Here is a 21,242-nt window from a genome sequence, read left to right as displayed (position 1 = left end):
ATGTCAGGAAACTACCCGCCTTCCCACACTCGCATACACCAAACTGTTTTACATTCCTTCACAGTTGGGGGCCAGACTTAAATTGCCTGTTGAGGTAGACGCTCAAGGTTGAGATCCACTGTCACTGAGACCATTAGACATAAGGCTTATCAGCCTTCTGGATACAGAGCAATGTCTGCTTTACCTCACTGATATTTACACTAGAGATAGCACTTAAACACATTTTTTTAAAGCTGCTGCAAATGTCCAGCGATCTTACCTCCAACAGATGCAATACATCAATCTAAACTTGGTAAGCTTTATACATATGTACAGTATTTTTTAACGATATCCAGCAGTTCTATTAAGTAATATCCCCAAATAAAAACAACATGCAAATTCAACAATTGGATAAAAGTAGTGTCTGGCCAACAATAATATAACTTTCTGAAACTCTATTGACCAATATGGAGAGTAAATCTCAGGCTTTTTGCTGAAAAAGCAGCAGTTGTTTTATAGGGAACAACATGACAAGAAAGACTTTGGCTGACATACACAGTTTTATTTGTGGTAATTGCTACATGACAAGAGGTAAAAGGAAACTCTAGGAAACATTGATGCTGCTATGAACATTATAACCAATGATGCATGTAGAGAAAGAAAACTGTACATCAAAATCACAAAAACAACGCTGTCGATATGCTGCACATACACAAGGTAGTGAATGGATAAATCATAGCAAATATATATATATATATATAAACTGTACATCTGTACACAGACCCCTGTTGTATTTGGTATTAATATGTGAGTGTAGGAGTGTGAACCCTCCTGTATGTTTCTGACCTAGCAGTTGCATAGAACTGAAGATTGAAGCACATTGTTTGGCCTTTTCATACTGAGCTGCATGAAGAGATCTGTCAGCTCCACGGACCTCAGCCCTGCTATACGTTCATGACAGGAGTCAGCTGCAGCAGCGAGCTCTGTGGTCGAATGGCGTTGCTCTTTGAATGCAGTTTCTCCAAGTTTTGTAAAAAGCCTCTCCTCTTGAGACCCTCCAGAATGACGGTGTTGCTGGAGGCCAGGCTGACACGGGTCCTGTAGGGGGGAAAAAGAGGGGCACAAGGTTGATATCTATCTATAAATATGCCATTTGAGCGAGGTGACGTGTCCGTGCACTACGTGTAACCCACATACCACAGTGCACAGCGAGTTCAATGACAGAAAAGAAGTCTTTTCTTCCTCTTTGATTATAACATGAGGATTTAAGTGCTGCACAGCAATTACACATAATTATCAAAATGACTCCCTTCTGTCCAAATACTGGATGCTTTAATTGGTCACAAGGTGTTTGCTCAGCTTTAGTTTAAAGGAAAAAACACAAATTGGGAGTAAGGCCAACCACAGAAATGTAACCCAGGGGTTAACTAACCTCAGTACAGTGTTTATTTTGCCTGTCTCCTCCAGAATGTAGAGGGATAGAGCCTGTTGTGGCCTCACAGTTGGAGAGGTAAGACATGAGCCTAAGGTGTGAAACCTAGTAAAAAGCACTGGCCTCAAGAGAATGTGCATCTGGGCTGAGGAATTAGGAGCATGTCTACAGTGGTTGTGGACCTTTTTTCTCTTTCATAAAACCTTTTCTTCAGTCTCAGTCTGTGTTAGCTACCCAACTTTCAGTTCATTTGGTTTGAGTAGTTACCCCAGGTCTCACAGTCAACTACAATGAAACAAACACAATTACAGTATCTTATCACAGCTAATATGAGCAACTATAAGGAGAGGCACTCACCGAGGGGAATCTATACCACTGTCTCCTGTGATGCTCTGGTTCTCTCCCATTTCCACTGCTTCCCCAGTCTCTGCCCCTCTGGCTCCACTGGGCATGCCCAGAACAGCTCTGTGGGGCTGAGGAATGCCCGACTCATGCTCCTGCACTTCTTCGACCTCAGCTGCCCAATGAGCAGATTCGCCATCACCCTCGTCGGCTGACTTGCGGACAGTCTCCGTGTCTGATTCTATCTCACTGGCGTGGCAGTAGTCAAAGATGCTGCTGTCTGCAGCTTCGAATGGTTCGGGACAATCCAAATCAAGGTTGACCTCATGCCGTCTTTCCCCCTGGATCATTGCGTCTTGCCTGGGGCTGGATTCACTTTGGGCCCCTGGTGATCTAGTCCTCTGATGGTGATGAATGAGTCTCCAACTGGTCTCCCCAGGTCTGGTGTGGCTGTGGGAAGCTTCCCTCTGGGTTCCTGGGGGAATGAGATCTTTGAAAGTGCTGTCCCTTGAACTTTGTATCGAGGCGACTTGGTGAAAGTTGGAATTGTAATAGTGACTGCGGGGTCCCTGATATGGCAGGTCAGATTCACGGTTATTGTAAACCAACTGTTGGCCGTGGTAGTCCGCTACGCCTGTTCGGTACACATTTGCAGCATCAATAATCTCCTCCTCGTTCAGACACAAGGAGCTGCAGGCATCCTCATCCTCCTGCTCAGCGGCTCTCTGATAGAGCCTATAGTCATCTTCTATAAAGCCATCAGTGTGTGTTATTGACGGAGTGCTGTCAGCTATCAGTTCCGGCATTTCTCCCTGGCTCATAGTCCTTTGCTCTCTATTACTGACAGTAACGGGTCTTGTCTCCTGTTGTTCCTGGGTGGCTGTAATTTCACAGGCCGGCTGGTGTGAGGAAAGCTCGTCAGGCCTCTGAATGTCATCCCGCTGTGGGTTGGAGAGTCTGAGGGAGTGTTTCCGCTGTAAAGAGGGCTTTGGCCACGGCAGAGTTGGGTCATAGGAGTGGTTTATGACAGGCTCGTAGGGATGGGTAGGGAGAATGGGATTAGAATTGGAGTATTGCTGGATGTTAGAGAGGCCATCCTCTATAGTTTGGCTGTGGTCTGGCACATTGCTGTACTCTGCCTCCTGAAAACACCCGTTATTGCCTCCTCCCTCATAGCTCTCCTTGCCGATTCCCTCCCTCTGATGTCGGATCTTGTCGTCTATGCGGAGCGTGCTGCTCTGCGGGTAGGCCGAGCTGTAGTCCAGTGGCAGCTCTCTGTTGAGCTTTACATCCACTTGGAGCAGATGATCAGCAGTGAGGTCCCTCTCGTGGATGCAGTTGTACCTGTCCTCAGATGTAGGGGATTTCCCAGCATGCTCTCCATCTGCTGCAAACACTTTGACCCGATGCGGGTCCCACGATTTGGAGCGGTGACTTGTTCGCTCCTTCCTCCCCATCCCTGAAGCCTTTCCCTCTCTCACCTCTCGTCTCCTTTGCTCTCTGTTGACAGCCGGGGGAATGCCGGCCTCGGCGTCTTTAATTGGATGAGACTGGAAAGGGTTTTCAATGCGTTTCTTATAAAGAGATTTTCCCTCAACAGCTCCACCTTCTTCCACTTGATCTGCTTCATCAACAGGGATTTCCACTCTGAGCTGGGCCGGGATCAAATCCTCCCCCTCTGGATAATCATCTCCACATATGGGAGCCTTACTCTTAACCCTCTCCTTCTCCCTTTCCCTCTGCTTCTCTCTGGAGGAATGGACCCTCCTCTTACTGCGAGAGGCCTTCTGAGCTGACCTTTTCCCCGCTCCTGCCTTCGAGGAGTGATGATGCCTGGGTTTTGAGAACGCTAGGATCTCAGTAGACATTCCCTTGTCTACTCCCTTATCGTCTTTATCCAGACCCCTGTCCAACACTCTGTCCACCCCCCTCTCCCTCCTCTCCTCCAGCTTCTTCATTAATACCGTGTGGCGTGTCAAGTTGTCCACGGTCAGCTCAGGGTTGATGCGTTTGATGATGGCATGCTCCAGGTCACGGGGTAAGTTGTTCAGGTCGTCCTCGTCTCTCACCGGCCACTCCTCCGGAGGGAACTGGCCTGAGAATGATGCATACTCCTTCTTTGGCTTCTCCTTTTTACCTCCATTCCTCCGGAACAAACTGAGACCAAACTTCCTCCCCGGTTTGTTGTCCTTTTCTTTGCGGCCAGTGGCGTTGGTAGTGGCTGTAGTTTTGCTGATCTCACTTGCCTGACAGTCGGCCGCTGTGGAGGTGGACTGATGCTGCACTGTGGGTTTGTGATCTAACGGCCGGGGCCACTTTAAGCTCTTGCCGGTGCACTCACTTACGGAAACAGACACAGAATGCTGGTCTGGAACAGTGGAGGGAGGGTTGGCGGCTGTCACGGCAGTGGAGGCGACGTTAGTGGATGTTTGGAGAGGGCTGAAGCAGCTGCAAGACTTGCAGTGCGACAGCAGCAGCGTTTGAGTGCTCTCGACACAGGCATCGTTGCTCAGTAGGTAAGTAATGGGAGGAGGTGAGGGAGGGTCGTCTGCTGAACCAGAAGTCCACCAGCTCTTTTCTCGGACCATGTTGTTGGTGATGAAATAGGTCTGAGGCGTGACGATGAAGTAGCCCTCGCCTGTATGGTAAATTTTGCGCTCCTTGATCAGAGTGCCGAGAGCATTGTAGAGGATGTCCTGAGTGGGGATGGTTATCCCTGAGACACAGAGGGAGAAAAGGGTGTTTAAGGGTGGTTTAAGACGCTTCTAATACCAATTCCCTAAGTTTGGAAAACACACTCACTCAGTTTCTAATGGACAGTTAAACAAGGAGATACCATTCTCATGTCAGTCAGTTAAATATGATATATGACAAATATGGCAGCTATTCCCCCCTGCTGTAGCTTCATATTTAACTTACAGATATAAGAGTGTTGATTCAAATGTTGAACTATTCATGTAACAAGCAATACGAGGCAGTGTTTTATGGATTACCTGGATGGGCTTTGCTCATGTAATTGACAAGTGCTTCCTGGTTGACGATGATGTCAGAGGAGTTCATATCTGAGATGACTGAGCACAGCACCTCAGCCAAGGGAATGAACTGGGACTGGGGGACCGGGGACATCTGCACCGGGGACAGGTCACCTGAAACACACACACACCAGCAGATTATTGAGAGAAACAGGTGGTCCTGCTGCAGTACACACAAACACACCTGGGTTAGAGAGGTCTTTCTCGAACCTGAGCTGCCAGAGAAAACAACTCAAAGTACTGAAGTTGACATTCCTCTCCCAACCACCTTCTAAATCATGACCGAGGTGGTCTATTTATGTGAGTTATATGAACCATGCCTGACTGCTTTTGAAATTCCATCAGTACTGGGACAGACCACGGAATTCCATTACTCCCACAGAAATGACCACAGGCCTGCCTGCTGGGCAGATCAGATATCCCGCCCCCCATATAATACGTCTAGGAGGTGCCCTTAGACAAACACGTTACCGAAAGTGAGAGAGGCTTCTAAAAAAAAAAAAAAAGACAGAGACAGTCTTGGAAACATTTGTTTTTGTAAAAATAGTATGAAACATACAAACAAACTGTGGGAGCCTATTACACAGAAGCCACAAGGCTTCAAATCATAAAACTAAGCTGCTTTTAGAGCTAACCAGACATTTTAGAGACATTTCATTTTGGAATCAAAAACAATCACCGGAGTTTCACAAACGGAGAAATATAATTGAAGCAACATGCGGTGGTTAAGTTCCTTCAGGCAAAGAAGATTTTTTTTCTGCAAAGCCTGTAATGAAGAGAGCAGTTAAGATAGTACTGCCATAAAGACTCTTCCACACCCCGTCCATAGGAATGGACGTCAAAACTGAATGTGGACTTTGACACAGCTGTGTCTAAATGATTGGTTACTTCACTGGCTAACATAAAGCCTCTAGCAGTCTTGTTCAGAGACAACTAATACCAATCTAAACACATGCAGTTTTTCTTTATTAAACAGAGTTCCTCTTTGCTACAAGGTCAGGCAGCCACAAACCAACACCTGACTTCTCCGCTTCCACCTCAGTTCCTGAAAGGACAGAGGCAAAATTCCCAATAAAGATGTCCAAAGAGGGAACCATTCCAGATATTACAGATGCAGCATTTTGGACCCCACAAGGGTTATGGTGGGTTGATATTAGAAACATTTCTTTTCCGATATAAACCTTTAGGCCCTTAGTTTTAGGCAAGTGTACCCACCGTGACGTCCCCCATTGGTTTGTGGACTACCGTTTTGTGGCCTCGACTTTGTTTTTTATGGAGCCAGACGTGACCATATTTAGAGAAGACATTGACGCTGGAGAGGTTGCGCATTGGGGTTAGGGTTAGGGTTAGGATGTTGTTACGTCTCTATCCTGATTGGAACTGACTGAGAAGCGCGTCATCATAGCAACTTGTCAGTCACAAGGTAGCCATGTCTCTAAAGCATATTCTGCTTTATTGTCTATTTTACTGTAAATAGGAGCATAATTTACAACATGAACCTGCACTGAAGAAGGCTTGAACCTAGAGATTGAGACATTTAACACATTAGGAAACTGTTTACTGAGGTAGTAAATCAAGTGAGAAGTAGCATTTTCTCAAGCCCCCTGCTGGCCATTAGAAACAATGCAGGTTTAAGGCACACCCGGATTGGCTTCACTTTTCAGACCTGGAAGCTCTGTCCACTATTTACACACACTAAAATGCTTTTAGATATACAGTCTAGTTCAAATGTTTGTATTTAGGTTAAGATGAGAAATAGTTAGTGTTAATAGTTAATAGATAGTGGCTAGGCTCAGCTGTGATGTGGTCATGGTGGCATAAGAATGTGGATGAGGGTTTTTCGTTGCTCTGCACAACTACAGACTGATGATGACTTGACAAACCGACAATGTCTGTGTACTCATACACAGACAACAAAGAATGATGTTAGCAAATGAGAAGTGAGCTCAGCGGAAGCACCCACACAAACCAGATCCCACAGCTGATGAATGATTAGCATCTTAGCTGGGTTAACCTAAACTCCCTTCATCTGCACAGCACACACAAGGGCATGAGCATAACCTTACCCACAGGACTGGAAAATTGGTTTTAGTTAATCAGCTACACCTCATTAATGGACGGAGCATAATGAATGAAAAAGGGTCAAGAGATGAGTGCTCAGTGATCACACTCTACCTGCTGTATTTCAGAGTGTAAAAAATGCATACAGTGGGAGCTTCAGCTTGTCTTGTTATCGTCAGATAACGTGACTTCGAGCTCCCACTTGTGCACTTTGTGTAGAAATGTGTCAAATAAGGTTGAACACGTGTGACTGTGAGCGATTCTCCCACCAACACGTTCTGTGAAAACAGGGCTGAGCTCACACTTGATGTCAGCTAAACATTTACAACCCTCACACTTGAACCGCTTAACGTCTGAGACAGGGATAATAAACAACAAATCAAATATCTGCCGTGGTAAAGCATGACAGAGGCCACATGTGCCACACACATACTGACAGATTTGGGCAAGCCCACTGATAACTTTTGTTTGTTTCACTTTTATGCAGCTGCACATATGGATTAAGACTCCCAATGAAGCACCACACACAGTGTTGCCAGATTGAGAAAATTCAGCCAAATCAGAGCCTAGAACCTGCATAATGATTTGAAAAGGAGAAAAGTTTCAATCTAAATGTAATAAACTAAAATTATATTTGGTTTTGATGGTCATCACTTATCAGTCATTGTTTGTCAAGCCAAACCTACTGCCCTGGCAATCTTATGTTATAAGAGGAGAGGAGGGGCAGATTTATTGGAATGTAGTTTCACTTTTTCTAGGTGGAAAATGCCCGGATTGTACAAAAAGTAGCCCAAATTTTCACAACCAACCCAAAACACCTTTAAACAAGCAGGTAAATAAAAAGTAGCCCAGAAAACTGCCCATTCTTCCAACACTGACCCCAGAAATGCCACTGCTACTCATTCTTTGTTTAAGTTAAATGGAAAACGCTTTATCCTCAGTAAGGAATATGTCAAGCAAATTCAGTAAAAAAAAAAAAAACAAAAAAAAAAACAATTATCAGCACAGTGAGCTCACATAAGGCTCATAAGTCTCACAGACAGGGGTCTTTCTTTCCAAAACTGATCCTATGACACACAGAGGGATTGTAAAGAAAACCCCATCTGCCTTCTCCCCCGGCTCCGACTGAAGACGTTAATCTGGCTAAAACCACAGAGTGGATATCTCAATGGCAGTCTCCCTGGGCAGTGAATTAGTCCTGCTGACTTAGCTCCTCATTGTTGTTAACTTCCTATAGGAATGTCTGGTTGGCTGTTGACATAGCAACCTCTTATAGCCACTGTCAACAGTCAAAAAGGCCAGCAAGGATACGATGGGGCCAGAGAAGGCAAGTGATTCGTCTTAATCACAGGGAATCAATAAACTAATGGGAAATCGCTACCTGCATAAAATGACTTCCCAGCTCTCTTTGCACAAAGGTAGTCATGGTGGTATCATCTGATCGTGTTCTGGTTCAGAGCAGGATATCCTGTCGGACACCTGCTAGCGTGATTTGCGCTCTTGAGGGAGTTTAAAGCAGAAATAACCTCAAGTAAGAGCATGTTTCCCACATGCCATTCACTTAATTACGGTCTGATACGAGCACTGGCTAGAAAATTCAACAGAGAAGCGATACTAACAATGTAGGTGTGAGATAGAGGACAAGAATACACCTACAGCAGTGTATTTATGAGAAAAGGTTGTGATGGCAGGATGGGCCCAGCGGAGGATTAGTGTTTATTGAGTCTAACATTAGCAGGCGTGACCGTCGGGGAGGTTCACTGTTGTAACCGTCTTCTCTCCAGGGAGACCGGACCTCTGTGTGCCTGTAATCTAAGACCGGGCCACCGGCATTACACTCATTGTCATACACAGCATGAATACCCTGCTGGGTGCCATGGCGACAGTCAAACAGGAGACGAGACTTGTGTTCAGGCCTATAGGAGGAGCAGCGGTTCACTTAAAGGGGCACTCGACCAGTTTAACAGTCAAAGTCTGTTCGACTGTGGGAAGAGTTGAATAATGTCTTATATGGCTCTGGAGGAGCTGTGTCAAGTCTGAGCAAATAACCCTGATGATGTCAACATGATGTCATTAGGGTTATCTCACCTTGGTAACAAAGGTGAACTTGCAAACTGTGGACGCTGAGTTTGAATGATGTGGGTGTATATGATGATGAGGGTATATAAAGGTGTACAGCTCCTCAAAAGTGAAGACAAAACATGGATCGCCCCCTGGTGGCTGGCTGCAGTTTCCAGGTTGTTACATTTGATTTAGTATATTTTTCATCCCACACGTCAGTGACCTCCAAAGCCGTATCCAGAACCACTAGCATGACGCATACTTTCTATGCCAATTTGGATTACATGAGATAATTGCAACTTTATATAAACTGTCTGAAAATGTACTTTAATGGACGTCACCGTAACATTACAATAAAATGGCAAAGCCCGTGCTGTGCTTTCTGCTCCTAGCCGAACTAAAAACTTGTATATCTTCCCATGTCGTAAATCTTCTATGTGAGAATAAACTGCTGCCCTGGGGATAAAGCTGAAAAATGCCTGAAGCTGACTGCTCATAGTGTGGAGATGATTGACAGAAACCTTCTCTCTTATATCCCCACTGAGATCTTTCTGGCAGCTGACACTGATCAATACCACATGTATTCACATGGCTGTGCTGTTAGCTGACCTCAGAGCCACATGAGTCTCATTTCACACGTGATTGCATTACCTCCAGTTTCTTGGAATAAAATACTAACACACCACACCATACTGTAGACCTTCCATGCGCTGCACTGACACACATTCAAAATGATGTTTTAGTCCGGGTGTCACGCTCCATCTAAATTATCTTTGCTGAGTGCTGCAAGGTGACGGTCAAAATGGTACAAATTAAGGGATGTTTAAAGTCCTGCAGCAAAGCCATGTGTTGACCTCCAAATCAGCATTTAACTGGACAGGACATTTTGTCATCCGAACATCTGGCATTTTTAAGTATGGAAGTACATTTTAATCGTTATGAAACTCACCATGGTAACAGAATGCAACACACAGACCTCCTATAATCTAACATGTTGATAAGTTTGATAATGAGGTGAGGCTATGCTTTGATCACGTGCTGTCAGACAAACGAGTGCATGCACATTCAGACGCAGAAGTACACAACGCAAGTGCTGCCTTCATGACAGCTTGCACGTCATTTTGAAATTCAAATAATTAGCTGACAATTTGATTATTTTGCTTGACATTTTGCTAATGAGTGCAGCATTGGAGTAATCTTCTGTCTCCGGGTCCAGCAAATAAACACACTGCACTCTGATGTGAGACACTGGCGAGGGGATGGCAGTGTCAATCAGACTTCTGCTTTGGTCCAGACTGAAATATCTCAACGACTACTGGATGGACTGCCACAAAATTCTGTACAGATTTTCATGATTCCTACTGACTTTGGTAATCCAATTTTCTCTCACAACACCACAAGGTGGAAATTTTTGTTTTTTAGTAAACTGTACCTGTAAAATGAATAACATACCCATCAGACTCAGCTGCACTTTAGTGCTCAATAGGGAATCTTAGCATGCTAACACACTAAACTAATGAACATGATAAACGTTACACCTGCTAAAATCAGCATGTTTGCATTGCCACTGTGAACATGCTAGCATGCAGACGATAGCATTTAGCTCAAAGATCAGACAACCAGGCGACGCTGGAACGATCCTGCTGCTCTGAATGAGAAAATCACTCCATCACATTTAAACAGTCACGCATCTACGGATTTAAACTATATTCAGACCAGAAGCCAAAACGACAACTTGTGACTGAATCTAGTCCTTGACCTCTGACCTTCATGCTATCACATGTTAACTCTGAAACATCAGGCATGTTGCCACAATGCCTCCGTCCGTAGCCTCACTCAGACACACACCATCTTATCTCATACTGGTATCGTCTAATCTTTTAGGCTCCAGTAAGCAAACAGGCTAATCTCCTCTCTCCCTCATTAAGGACACACTGCGTGGCATTCAACATGAACTTGAGGCTTGCCCGAATTGCAAAATCCCTCCCGGTCTGCCATCGACTGAGACCTTGTGAAGGACACGCTTCAGTGAATCTACAGGCTGTACGTGAGACAATGTCAAACATTCATACAGTCAGGTTCAGTGTAATGGGAAGAGATGCCAGCTGTAATTTATGTCATGACGCCCTCCAAGTCCCACGACCACTTCCTTTTGTTTTGGGCTTTTTGGTCTAACGGGCCTCTGTGACCCCGCCCACCCCTTCTAATGTGTGCATGTGTGTGCAAATGACACTATTCAAAAGAGCTTTATGAGTTTGTGCCTTTCATTCCCAAAGAACACTCATATGTGGGCGTTGCAGTTAAATGGCCCAATAAACTGAGAGAAAAGATCCCTTCAGAGAGCAATCACAGCCCGACTGTCCCAACAACCGAACCTCGCCCAGTCTAACAACGCTGCCCTTTCCTGTCCGTTCACTCTGAGAGCGCTTGGAGAAATACTGAATCGCCGTCAACATACAGCGTTACAGCAAAATGTTGGCAATAAGTACCTATTGTATCTATTATACAGGGCAAAGTGAAATCTTCATGGCTGCCACCATACCTCTTAAAAACAAATCAATGTCCAATAAAATGGAGCCACCGATCATTTTACAACTTCATTGATTGATTCACATCAATACAAACCAGCATTTCTTCCCAAACTTGAAGCCATTAGGTAAATATTTAATCTGACCCATTGACGATTCAGTATCTCAGAGTGCTTGTGTTTAAATATTAAGTGAAACGTTGAAGCGGGAGGAAAAGAGTGAAATTTGGACTGTGCCCTCTTTGTAATCAGTGTTTCCGAAAATGCGCTTTTTGGCAGGCTAACCTGGCTGACTCAGATTAACGAGATAAAACCTGGAGAACCTTCAGCATTATTTAATCCAATTTAGGCCTGTTGTCAGGATATGACTGCTGACTTTCTGCTACATTTAGGAATAAACGGTGCTCATTATTCTGCAGAGGAGAAGATAAGAGAAAAAGTCAAAATCCCATGACTAAAGAGGATTCATGAGCTAAAACACTGAGCCACGAGGAGAAACACAGGCCGGCTTTGTGTTGACTCAAATCACCATAGAAACCTTTACTGTGGCACTGACTTGCCACATGCAATACAAAGCCAAAGAAAAAGAAGAAACAGCAGCAGAAGTGTAGTTTGGGTATCTGTAATGCGGCTACAGACTTGAGACTCACTTTGCCAAAGCAACCCTTTGACATTTAATGTATGTTGGCAAGGAAGCATAAACAGGCTGTGACTAAGCTTCTTAAATTGACATTCGCAGAGTTTAAAACATCTACGCTCACATAGTTGCTCACCACAGACCTTGGCTGCATATCCCTGCAGCTGTAATGCCATTAAATAATGTTTTTACCATCTAATTCACAGTAAGAACAATTTAAATGGCGATCCAGCTCATGCCATAAGAAATAAATGACCTGGTACTGAGCTAGTGTGCAAAAACCCTGTTATCATGTTCTTGTGAAATAGGAAATACACCTGACCAGGTGTTTAACAGAGGACCTGTAACAATGTGAGGGTAGACAGGCCTGTATTTTATAGCACGGCCCAAAGTGTTCTGGGTAACATGATATCAATGGTGGTGCCAGGAGGCAGGATTTAGAACACAACACTTTATTCTCCCATCTTTTTACGTCATACGTCATACCTCTGCAGACTTAATGGGCCGCACCCCAACATATCTGGCTCTCGTCTGCTTTCATGACTGCGACTATTACCCCACAGTCTGCCAGTGCCGTTTCTGCCAGACACCTGGGAAGTCCAAGCCATTTAAATGTGGACCACTTTGTTCTTTAACGGCCACGTATGTGCTTTTTACATTTCTGTTAGAATCACTGTAACAGAAACTGTATCTATATCGCCAGAAACTCTACGTGCTCATGTGCCAACTTTGTCACAATCTCCTGCTTGATTCCAGCCCAGATCTAATGTGGTTCAGGCTAAACAATTCATCTTAATAGAAGACATTCAGTGAAAGCAGTACTCTAGGGATTAATGTTGCACTTCTATAAAAATGGGGGAGTTACAGACAGAAGAACAAAAGAAAGAAAGGATTATCTTTGGTCTTTTAGTCACTTGTATAAATAAGAGCGTATGACATCATCCTATACAGCCTGCATCGCACCAGATTAATGAGAGTCCTGATTGGCTGTTTGAACAACCAGTTTGAAAAACTTCACTGTATGAGCTTGTCTGTAAAATGTGATAGATCGGATGCATGGAGGGAAAGATGGATGAACTGGATGACTTTGTAATTACTACCTTTGATAACAGAGATAAAAGATAATTAAGACAAAAGATGCAGTGTGTGCAGGGTTCACCACAGATCTGTTTCATTCAAGACAAGAAGAAAAAACCTGGTCTTTGGCCAGATGTTCTGCTGACCCTCCTGATTGGCTTACCTTCAAAGTAAATGCACTTACCCAAAGAGGAATGCAAAATCATAAATGTAATTTATAGCTCTGTGTAAATTCTGCACGGTAGTAAATTGTAGTAGGAGGCAAAATACCACTTCAGTACCTGTAACGTAAACGGACACTGAAGGGCATGGAAGGCTGAATAAAAGTTCTATCTGTAACTAGCAGCCGTTGTCTGGTCAAAATTATTATCAGGGTCATATAAGTCATGAACTGAAGGTTTTTCTCTCTGTTGTTGTTAGTTTCTAACCAGCCTGGGTTGAAACATTACCATCTCAGCCACCAACTTCTGATACAGACAAAAGCCGACACAATACTTCACTGTTTGCTGGTCTTTTACCAGGAATTAAGTCAGTCAATGGTTCCCTGATGTTGTTCAGACTTTTTGGCTCTGATTCAGTTGTGTGGGGCCGGTTTCACAACTGCTGTGCTGACTGATACTAGTGCGAAAAATTGTCCTGTATTCAATCTTTTTTATGTGTGTGGCAGAAGGTGTTCCCCTAGAGTCAGTTTTAGGCCCTGTCTTGTTCCGATTTATATTGTTAGTAGTCAACTTTAAACACCTGTACAGTTTTTTATGACCCTTTTGCACCATTCCCAGTGGTGAATGTATTTCACTCTCATACTAATCACTGGGCCCAGAATGAGGCAAGAGTCTCTAGTTTCCTCAGTTTCACCTCCGTCAAAGATCCAGGTATTTTCACCCACCAAACACAATCTAATAAGGTTTCCAACAGATCCGCACCCCTTAATCAAGAGGGATGGCAGTCATTGGTTGCAGATGAAACCCATTTCCTCCTGTTTAACCGAGCTGGAGGTGCAGCAGATTCCTGTGTTTGTTAGCCCAGTATTAGGAGCAGAGCTCCCGTCCAGTGTCTGCCATATGATCCATCGCTTGTTAATGCCCTGCAACTGGCCGGCACACAGCTCTGCCGTGGTCCTTGAAAGTATCTTTCACTCTTGAAAAACAATAATACAGCACTTTGCTATCACAGAACCGATGTTAGCATACCATTGAATTTATCAATGCTAAATGAAGCAAAGAAAACATCCTGTCAGGAAACTGAAGAGTAATAGCAATACCAAATTTAATGCAATAGAGGCTCTCTTCTCTGTCGACCCATTTGTCTGAGTGAATGAAGATAAATCCCAAGAGGGAAATCCAAGCGGCCGCTGACGGGGTGTATAAGCTGAGGGATACAGAGGAAACTCCACAACTGTTATTGTTGGCGCTGCTCCACTCCACCACTACGGGTGAGCCCAATATTTGGGTTGATAAAGAGGCCGACATGCCTGATTTGCACCAGGGGTGAGCTTCCTGCTCAATGGGAAGGATGTGGCTAACAAATGATGTGCTGAGAGGCATGCACATCCACATACACACATACACACACACAGATGTGTGTCTCTCACAGATGTGTAGACACTGTAGAGGTCATGTGTGAGAATAGAGGTCAAGGATTCCTCATGTCTGAATCATATACCAAACCATCTTTTAAAAGCACAGGAAATAGAAACAGTCAGATGAATGCAGAGGCGCACCCTTGGAGCTGGCACAGTAAAAAACAATAAGAGTGATGCTTCTATTAGATGACTGCAGCCTAATCAACTTATACGAACTCATCAATCTGAAAAACAGTCTAAAGGTTTAACGAAGCTGCACAAATCAGAGGATGCTTTTCTTTACATTCCATTAAGTCAAAACCTTTCATGTTACAATTTAATTAATCTCCAGTCAACTTTTTTTTTTAGGATAAATGAAATTAGGCGTTCTTTGAACCCCAAACCAGCACTGAAGTCAGACATAATAACCTCCACACTGTTGGGTACCAGCAGATTTGGTTTATGGTTTCCTAAAACATTCCTTCTCTGTTTTTATGAGGAAAACACAACTGAACTGACCGCTGTCATAACGTAGACTCTTCATCGTTCTGAGCAGGAAAAACAGCAGCATATATTCTCTGTAACAGCTTAATGTCATACTATTAGAGTCAGGGGGCTCGAGAGCAATTATCTTTAACCAATATTGTTTGAGAGCAGATGGTCGCTGCAACTGAGCAGAACAGATCTCGCAGAAATGAGACTTTCCCTTCATCAATCTAACCAGAAATAAAATGCAGATTAAAAAAACAAAACAAAGGTTCTTTAACAATATTCTCAGGAAAAACACATATTATGTACCATCACTCCTGCTGTTAGCAGGGGGGGTAAGAGAAAACCTCAACTATTTTAAATAGACTCAACTAACTCAACTGAAAACAGAAATTGTGACTTGATTAAAACACATTTGGATTAAGGAGGAAAGTAAACAACCAAATAGGACTATAACTTGGCGTGATGCTGAACCTTGGCACAATGAGTAGGAATATGTAAGACGTCATCTTAAAGCAAATGACAGCTAGCAGCTGAAATATTTAGCTAAAAGTAATGGATAGACAGTTAAAATAGCTAAAAGTAATGCATAAACTGCTGACAAACAGAAGCTGCACTGGCCAGTGAGTGGAGAACACCTGGATACTGTACTGATGTCGCTGTTTGCCTTCTAACAAACCCTCTGAAGCTAAATAACCTCAAGGTGGCTTGTTAGCAAAGAGGTTGTAACCTTTGACCTGGGCTGCTTAGTTAGGACAGGGTGGGCCATTTAAACCAGGAAAGTCCCGGCAAGGGGGTGTCACGGTTAATAAGCTAACATCTGGAAGAGTTATGGCCATTAGTGAAGCGCGTTGAGACATTGACAAAATACCCTCATGAAAGGAGACACCCCCTGTGTGAAAATACAACACTTTCAAGTGAAAAAAAGGGGCAGAAATGAGGCTCTCTGAGCCGGCGAACTCAGGAAATGATCTCAAGAGTAAATGAAGCATTTAAGGAATGCCTCGCCACCTCATGGTATGGTGAGTTAAACGAAACATACCATTTAAAAAGGAAACTTGGTCTAAGAAGTGCAGCATAACACACGGATGGACGGCTACAGCGCGTCCTGTAATAGTCGAAAACGTCTTTTCCACGGCGAGAAAGTGAGAGGCCTGTCCTGAGGACTCATTCACGTCCACGTTCAAGAGGACGAGGGCGGCTTACAGAGGTTGATGGTAGCGAGGACACAGGACACCTCATTACACCACTGGCTGACTCCATATAAATGTTTCAGCCCGTGGATCCATGCTCATCCTGCTGCGGGGACAATAGCAGGGGTCTAAATAATGCAGAACCAGCTTACAGTCATTATGAAGCCTCTGGTTTCACCAGCAGAGTCTCCAGCAAGAAATGAGTCTCTTTAATGACTGCTGACAAGGCGAGGAGTGCATTTACATACACAAGAAGATTTCTGTTAACATCTGATTGAAGGAATAGCTCGAATTTTTTGGAAAAACACTTAATCCCTTTCAGGTTAGATGAGAAAATGGATACCACTCTCATGTCCAACAGGTGATTAACTTAGCTTAGCATAAAGACTGGAGGGAGGGGGACAGCAGCGAGCCTCCCTTGCATTCCAAAGTTCAAAAATCCGCCGATCAGCACATCTAAATTTGACTTATTAACATGCTTTACCTTGTTAGTCTAATCTGGACAGAACCAAGCTATCAGTTTCCTCCTGCTTCCAGTTTTTATGCTAAGCTAGCTAGCCTCCCAGCTCTAGCTCCGTAGTTGGTGCAGAGGAAGGACAGCGGCATAAAATCCTCTCAACTAATTAGATGAAGAAAGAAGGTGAATAAGCACATTTTCCAAAATTAAAATTCCTTCAAGGCAACACGCTGATTATTGTAACTCCACCTTAAATGGATTATCTTGGTAAAACAAAACTGGACTAAACATGACCCAATTGAGCAAACTGGATTACTCGTCAGTGATTTGAATAAATGCGGTGCTGTGGCCTGTTGGTGTTTTTCTTCTGTACATGCAGTAAAAAGAGGAGGGTTTGAGCTAATGTACGGTTTCTATGGACAATACCAACAGCGCTGGAAACTTAAACACCAACATGCTTTTGCATTTGCCTCACATTCTGCATTTCCCGCAGGTTACCTGATCCACACTGATCATTAATGAAATTACTTTGTGGTGGATCAGTGGAGTTAGTCTGTGAACAACTGCTAAAAGGAAGAAGAGGGATGAAGAGATCATTTCGGAGTAAAAGAAGAAGAATGAGAAAGAGCCTGCAGACGTTTGTGAGCTGAAGCGAAGAGGTCAACCCCAGTACCAGTAGGGCCCATTCCCACAAGGATAACAACGAAGCCTGTTCATACTAACTCCTCACTCTGTCTGTTTACCCCGGACTAACCTCACCACCATCCCCTTCCTCCATCAGCACTCCCCACCCTCCCGCACACCTCCTGCTCCCGTCAGGAGAGGGTCGGAGGTGACTGATAACCAGACAGGGCCAGTGAGGAATGAGCACAGATTAATCAAAGTGAATGTGTGTTTGTCTGGAGGCTTTCTCTTGCCGTTATTGAACGCTGTTACCAGCTTTAATTTATGTGAAACTTCTTCTACAGTAGTTCCTTTAGAAAAACTCCTCACGTCTCAACCTTGCTCTGACCTGAGAAAGGAAGTAGGGCTGTTTGAAATTCACTGTAGCTCATAACTCATAACATTTCTGTTTCCTAGCTGACATATTTATATCAGGACGATGTCAAGGCTTTAAAGTCTGCCTGATATCAATCTGGAAATCTGACTTCCACAGTCCCTCACTGGCCATGAAACGGAGGGACATTCCTGGGTAGCAGAAAAGCGGCGGTGGTCGGCGGCCAGTGGCGCAGTGATTCACTGCTGACCAATTCTCAGTGAGAAGGCAGTAAACCAGGCTCTGACAGCCTGCCAGCGCTGATTTCCATACAAATTGCTTTGGTGTGAGGCTAAGGATTTGTTCAGGAGGAGAAGGAGGTGACATGTTCACACACAGACGTGTTTGCTTACAAGTTTCTGGTGTGAAGCTCAAACACGAGGGGTCCGTTGAGGCTGCGACGCCTGCCCTGCAACCGCCGGTGACCTCATGCATGTGCAACTTTGTGCCGACGCCGTGCAGAGTCATAAGCTCAGCATCACCTGGGGCTCATATGGTGTTTGTTTGTGTGCTGAGTTGAAACTTAGCTCCAGAAGCCGTCTCACAGCAGGATGGCATGTCAGCCTACAAACCCACCCCCCTCCTCCGTCGCTCCACGCCCTCCCAGATCTCCCCTTGTGTGGTCTCTTCCTCCCCTTCACATCACATTCCTCCCTTTGCTTGTCTCTGCAGTGCTCAGTCCAGCAGAGCTGGCAGTCTGACACAAAGTCAGCAGGTAGACAGCGGCAAGGCGAGCATCCAGATAAAATAACGATCAAACAAAGACACATCATTGGAAAGACAGATCATGAAACTCAGCTGGACCGAAAGGCAACTCAGAGCCAATGTGTGTGTGTTGCTGGGACAACCATAAGGAACCTGCTGCAGCTCAAGCATCAGAACATGTGGAAAGCCTCCCTCTAACACTTCTGCATCCTGCACTGATGATGATTAGCATTTTCTTTTAAAGCATGAAAAAAAAGGGAATAACCTGGTGTATCTGTCGTTAGGTCTAAAGCTCAAAAGCTCACACAGGGCTGTCGTTTTCTCCAGCAGCTGGTGCTGTCAGGCGTTTACACCCCATGAGATCACGCTATATGAGGCTGCATAAAGGTTTCCATTCATTGTTTCGGTGCAGCTATATGCTGCTTTAAAACACATCTGAGAAGTGGAGCCAGAGGAGGGGAGCAATTACAAGTAATTACGAGCTTTGTTAACAAGCTTCGGTAAACATATCACTGTGTAGACAACAGGGGGAGGCTGAACGACCACGAAGTCCACCCAAACCCGCCAGATGTTTGGGGGGGAGCAGAGTTTTCAGGAATATCATCGCTCAGGCTGTTTGACCTGCTGCAGCTTTGACAGTGGAAAAAAAAAGCAGCTGTGGTGTTGAAACAGGTTTGAAGTTGGTGAACCTGGCAACAAAATGCGGCCTCTCTTTTTGACATTAAGCCAATTCTTTTGTTTACGTTGCATGAGACGAAACGTGAAAAATCAAGCAGGCTACGCCAGGAATGTAAATATGAGAGGATACCACTTTGCCACTCTGTGATTGGAGAGGGAGTTTTATGCCTCTGCACTCCTGCAACAAAATAATGGTCAGAATTGTCCAAATCTAGTGTTAGAGATAGGAGACAGTAGAAATAAAGTCCTGTAAACTTTAGGTCAAAGTACTTTTAACGTAAATCCAGAGCAGGAGGAGGAGGGCGGCTGTTGGACCCTGCCAGCTCCTGTCCTTTAAAGTTTATGGCTTTCACACGTTTGTCCCAGTGTGGTAAACAAATGTTGGCTGTGTGACTCCTCAGTGTCCCCAAACAGAAACAACACTGTGGCAAAGGTTCACTGTGGTGTTTTTATTTCACCTTTAATACTCTTCTTTGCATGAGCCTGTATTTGCACTGCACATGGTTATTTCTGGAAACTTTCTGGTCTCTATAATATCACTGGAGACTGACAGTTCATTGACAAGATCCTACATACCGACAGCTTTAATGATAAATCCCTTCGGTGACCTCAGTGCCCTGCGCATCCACGCTTCTCTCAGCACCTCCAAGTTGTTTGCGTTCCCTTGAATGAAAAGCACGAAATTTTCCATCCATCCCTGAAAGTACACTTCAGCTATGGCCCTCACGAGCCGCTTATTCCAGAAACTGCGCAAGTTTTGCGCCTTGAAGTCCGCAAAAATCTCCTGGCCGCTCGCGGTGTTGGCGTTGAGCTTCCCTCCGCCGGCGCGCAAACTCTCTTCGTCCGGGCCGAGGACGACAGCGAGCGACGCGGCGGAGAGCTGGACGACCCGCTGCTGGTGAGACATTTCTAACGCCTTTATCGGCTCCGGGGGGGAGCTATCATGCCAGGAATGAAAGTGCACTTGTTAAAAGACGGTTGTCCTGTCCGAAGTTCCTGACAGACGCCGCGTCGGGCCAAGCATTCCTTCCAGTGCGCGTCCGAGTCCTGCAGCGAGTGAAGCGGAGGCGCCGCGGACGTCCGACTGGTTTCTCTCGGCTTCCAGAGAAACCAGTGACGGTGGCAGAGAGGAGGAGGGCTCATCAGCCTGCTGCTGGGTCACACAGGTAGACCTCCCACTGACTGCTCTGTGTGTGTGTGAGTGTGTGTTGCCTCTCTTATGCAGGAGCAGGTGCTGTTTCATTCATGGCACACAAGCATATTTGGATTTTGGGGGCCATTACTTTGTTGCCATGTTGTGTTTGTTTGCTTTACGATTTAGAACATATGTTTTATGGCAGTTTGCATCATCATGTGCCATCATGTTTGATCAAACTAATGATATTCCTAAAGAGAAGATTTCATGATAATTAACTTGTTGTGGTAAGAGCAAAGTCGCCTGCAAGTTGCAACACAAGCACAGCAAATCTTGTCCATAAGTGAGGAAATTAGGACCAGCAACATGGAGCTTGTAAAATCCTTCCTGCACAGAAAATGTTATAGGCTACACATGAATCACCATCAAAGGAGAGCCGAGCTGACAGAGGTACCAACAAAGCTTGAAAGCAGCTTTTGTTGAGTGGTTTAAAGTGAATTTGTGTAATATTTGTTCAGTTCCATCATATGGAGCTATGGCGAGTCGCTGCCACGCATTAATCATGTGACATCGGTGCCAGAGCCGCTTGGGTTTGTGTGGTAAACAGAGATCTCATGAGAAACATGTATTCCCTCGGATAGCAGCAATGTGAAGTATTCTATTTCACAACAACGCCTTAACGAGAGAAAATGCTTTTTCAATAAAAAGCGCCTGAGCCTCAGGGAACATGTTTGCCACTAAAATGAGAACCATTCCTCCCTGTGCTCGCAGAAGGGGGACCCCATTAGTCCCCCGCTTTTACTGACACTGCAACAGGCCGAGTCTGAAGCTCAGACAGAC

General features: G+C 44.7%; 1 protein-coding gene across 1 annotated transcript; it reads right to left on the bottom strand.

Moving 5' to 3' along the window:
* Window positions 1–604: 604 nt before the first annotated feature.
* Window positions 605–20,318, bottom strand: stox1 (storkhead box 1). The gene is made up of 4 exons (XM_041947101.1): window positions 19,844–20,318; window positions 4,747–4,899; window positions 1,769–4,469; window positions 605–1,077 (listed from the first exon to the last, which is right to left on the bottom strand). The coding sequence occupies exons 1-4, from the start codon at window positions 20,172–20,174 to the stop codon at window positions 924–926; spliced, it is 3,339 nt and encodes a 1,112-aa protein (XP_041803035.1). The 5' UTR covers window positions 20,175–20,318; the 3' UTR covers window positions 605–923.
* Window positions 20,319–21,242: the final 924 nt, after the last annotated feature.

Source organism: Chelmon rostratus, chromosome 11, assembly GCF_017976325.1.
Source record: "Chelmon rostratus isolate fCheRos1 chromosome 11, fCheRos1.pri, whole genome shotgun sequence".
Classification (NCBI taxonomy): Eukaryota; Metazoa; Chordata; class Actinopteri; order Chaetodontiformes; family Chaetodontidae; genus Chelmon; species Chelmon rostratus.
Note: the sequence above shows the minus strand (reverse complement) of the source record. Positions and strands in the feature narration are given on the sequence as shown.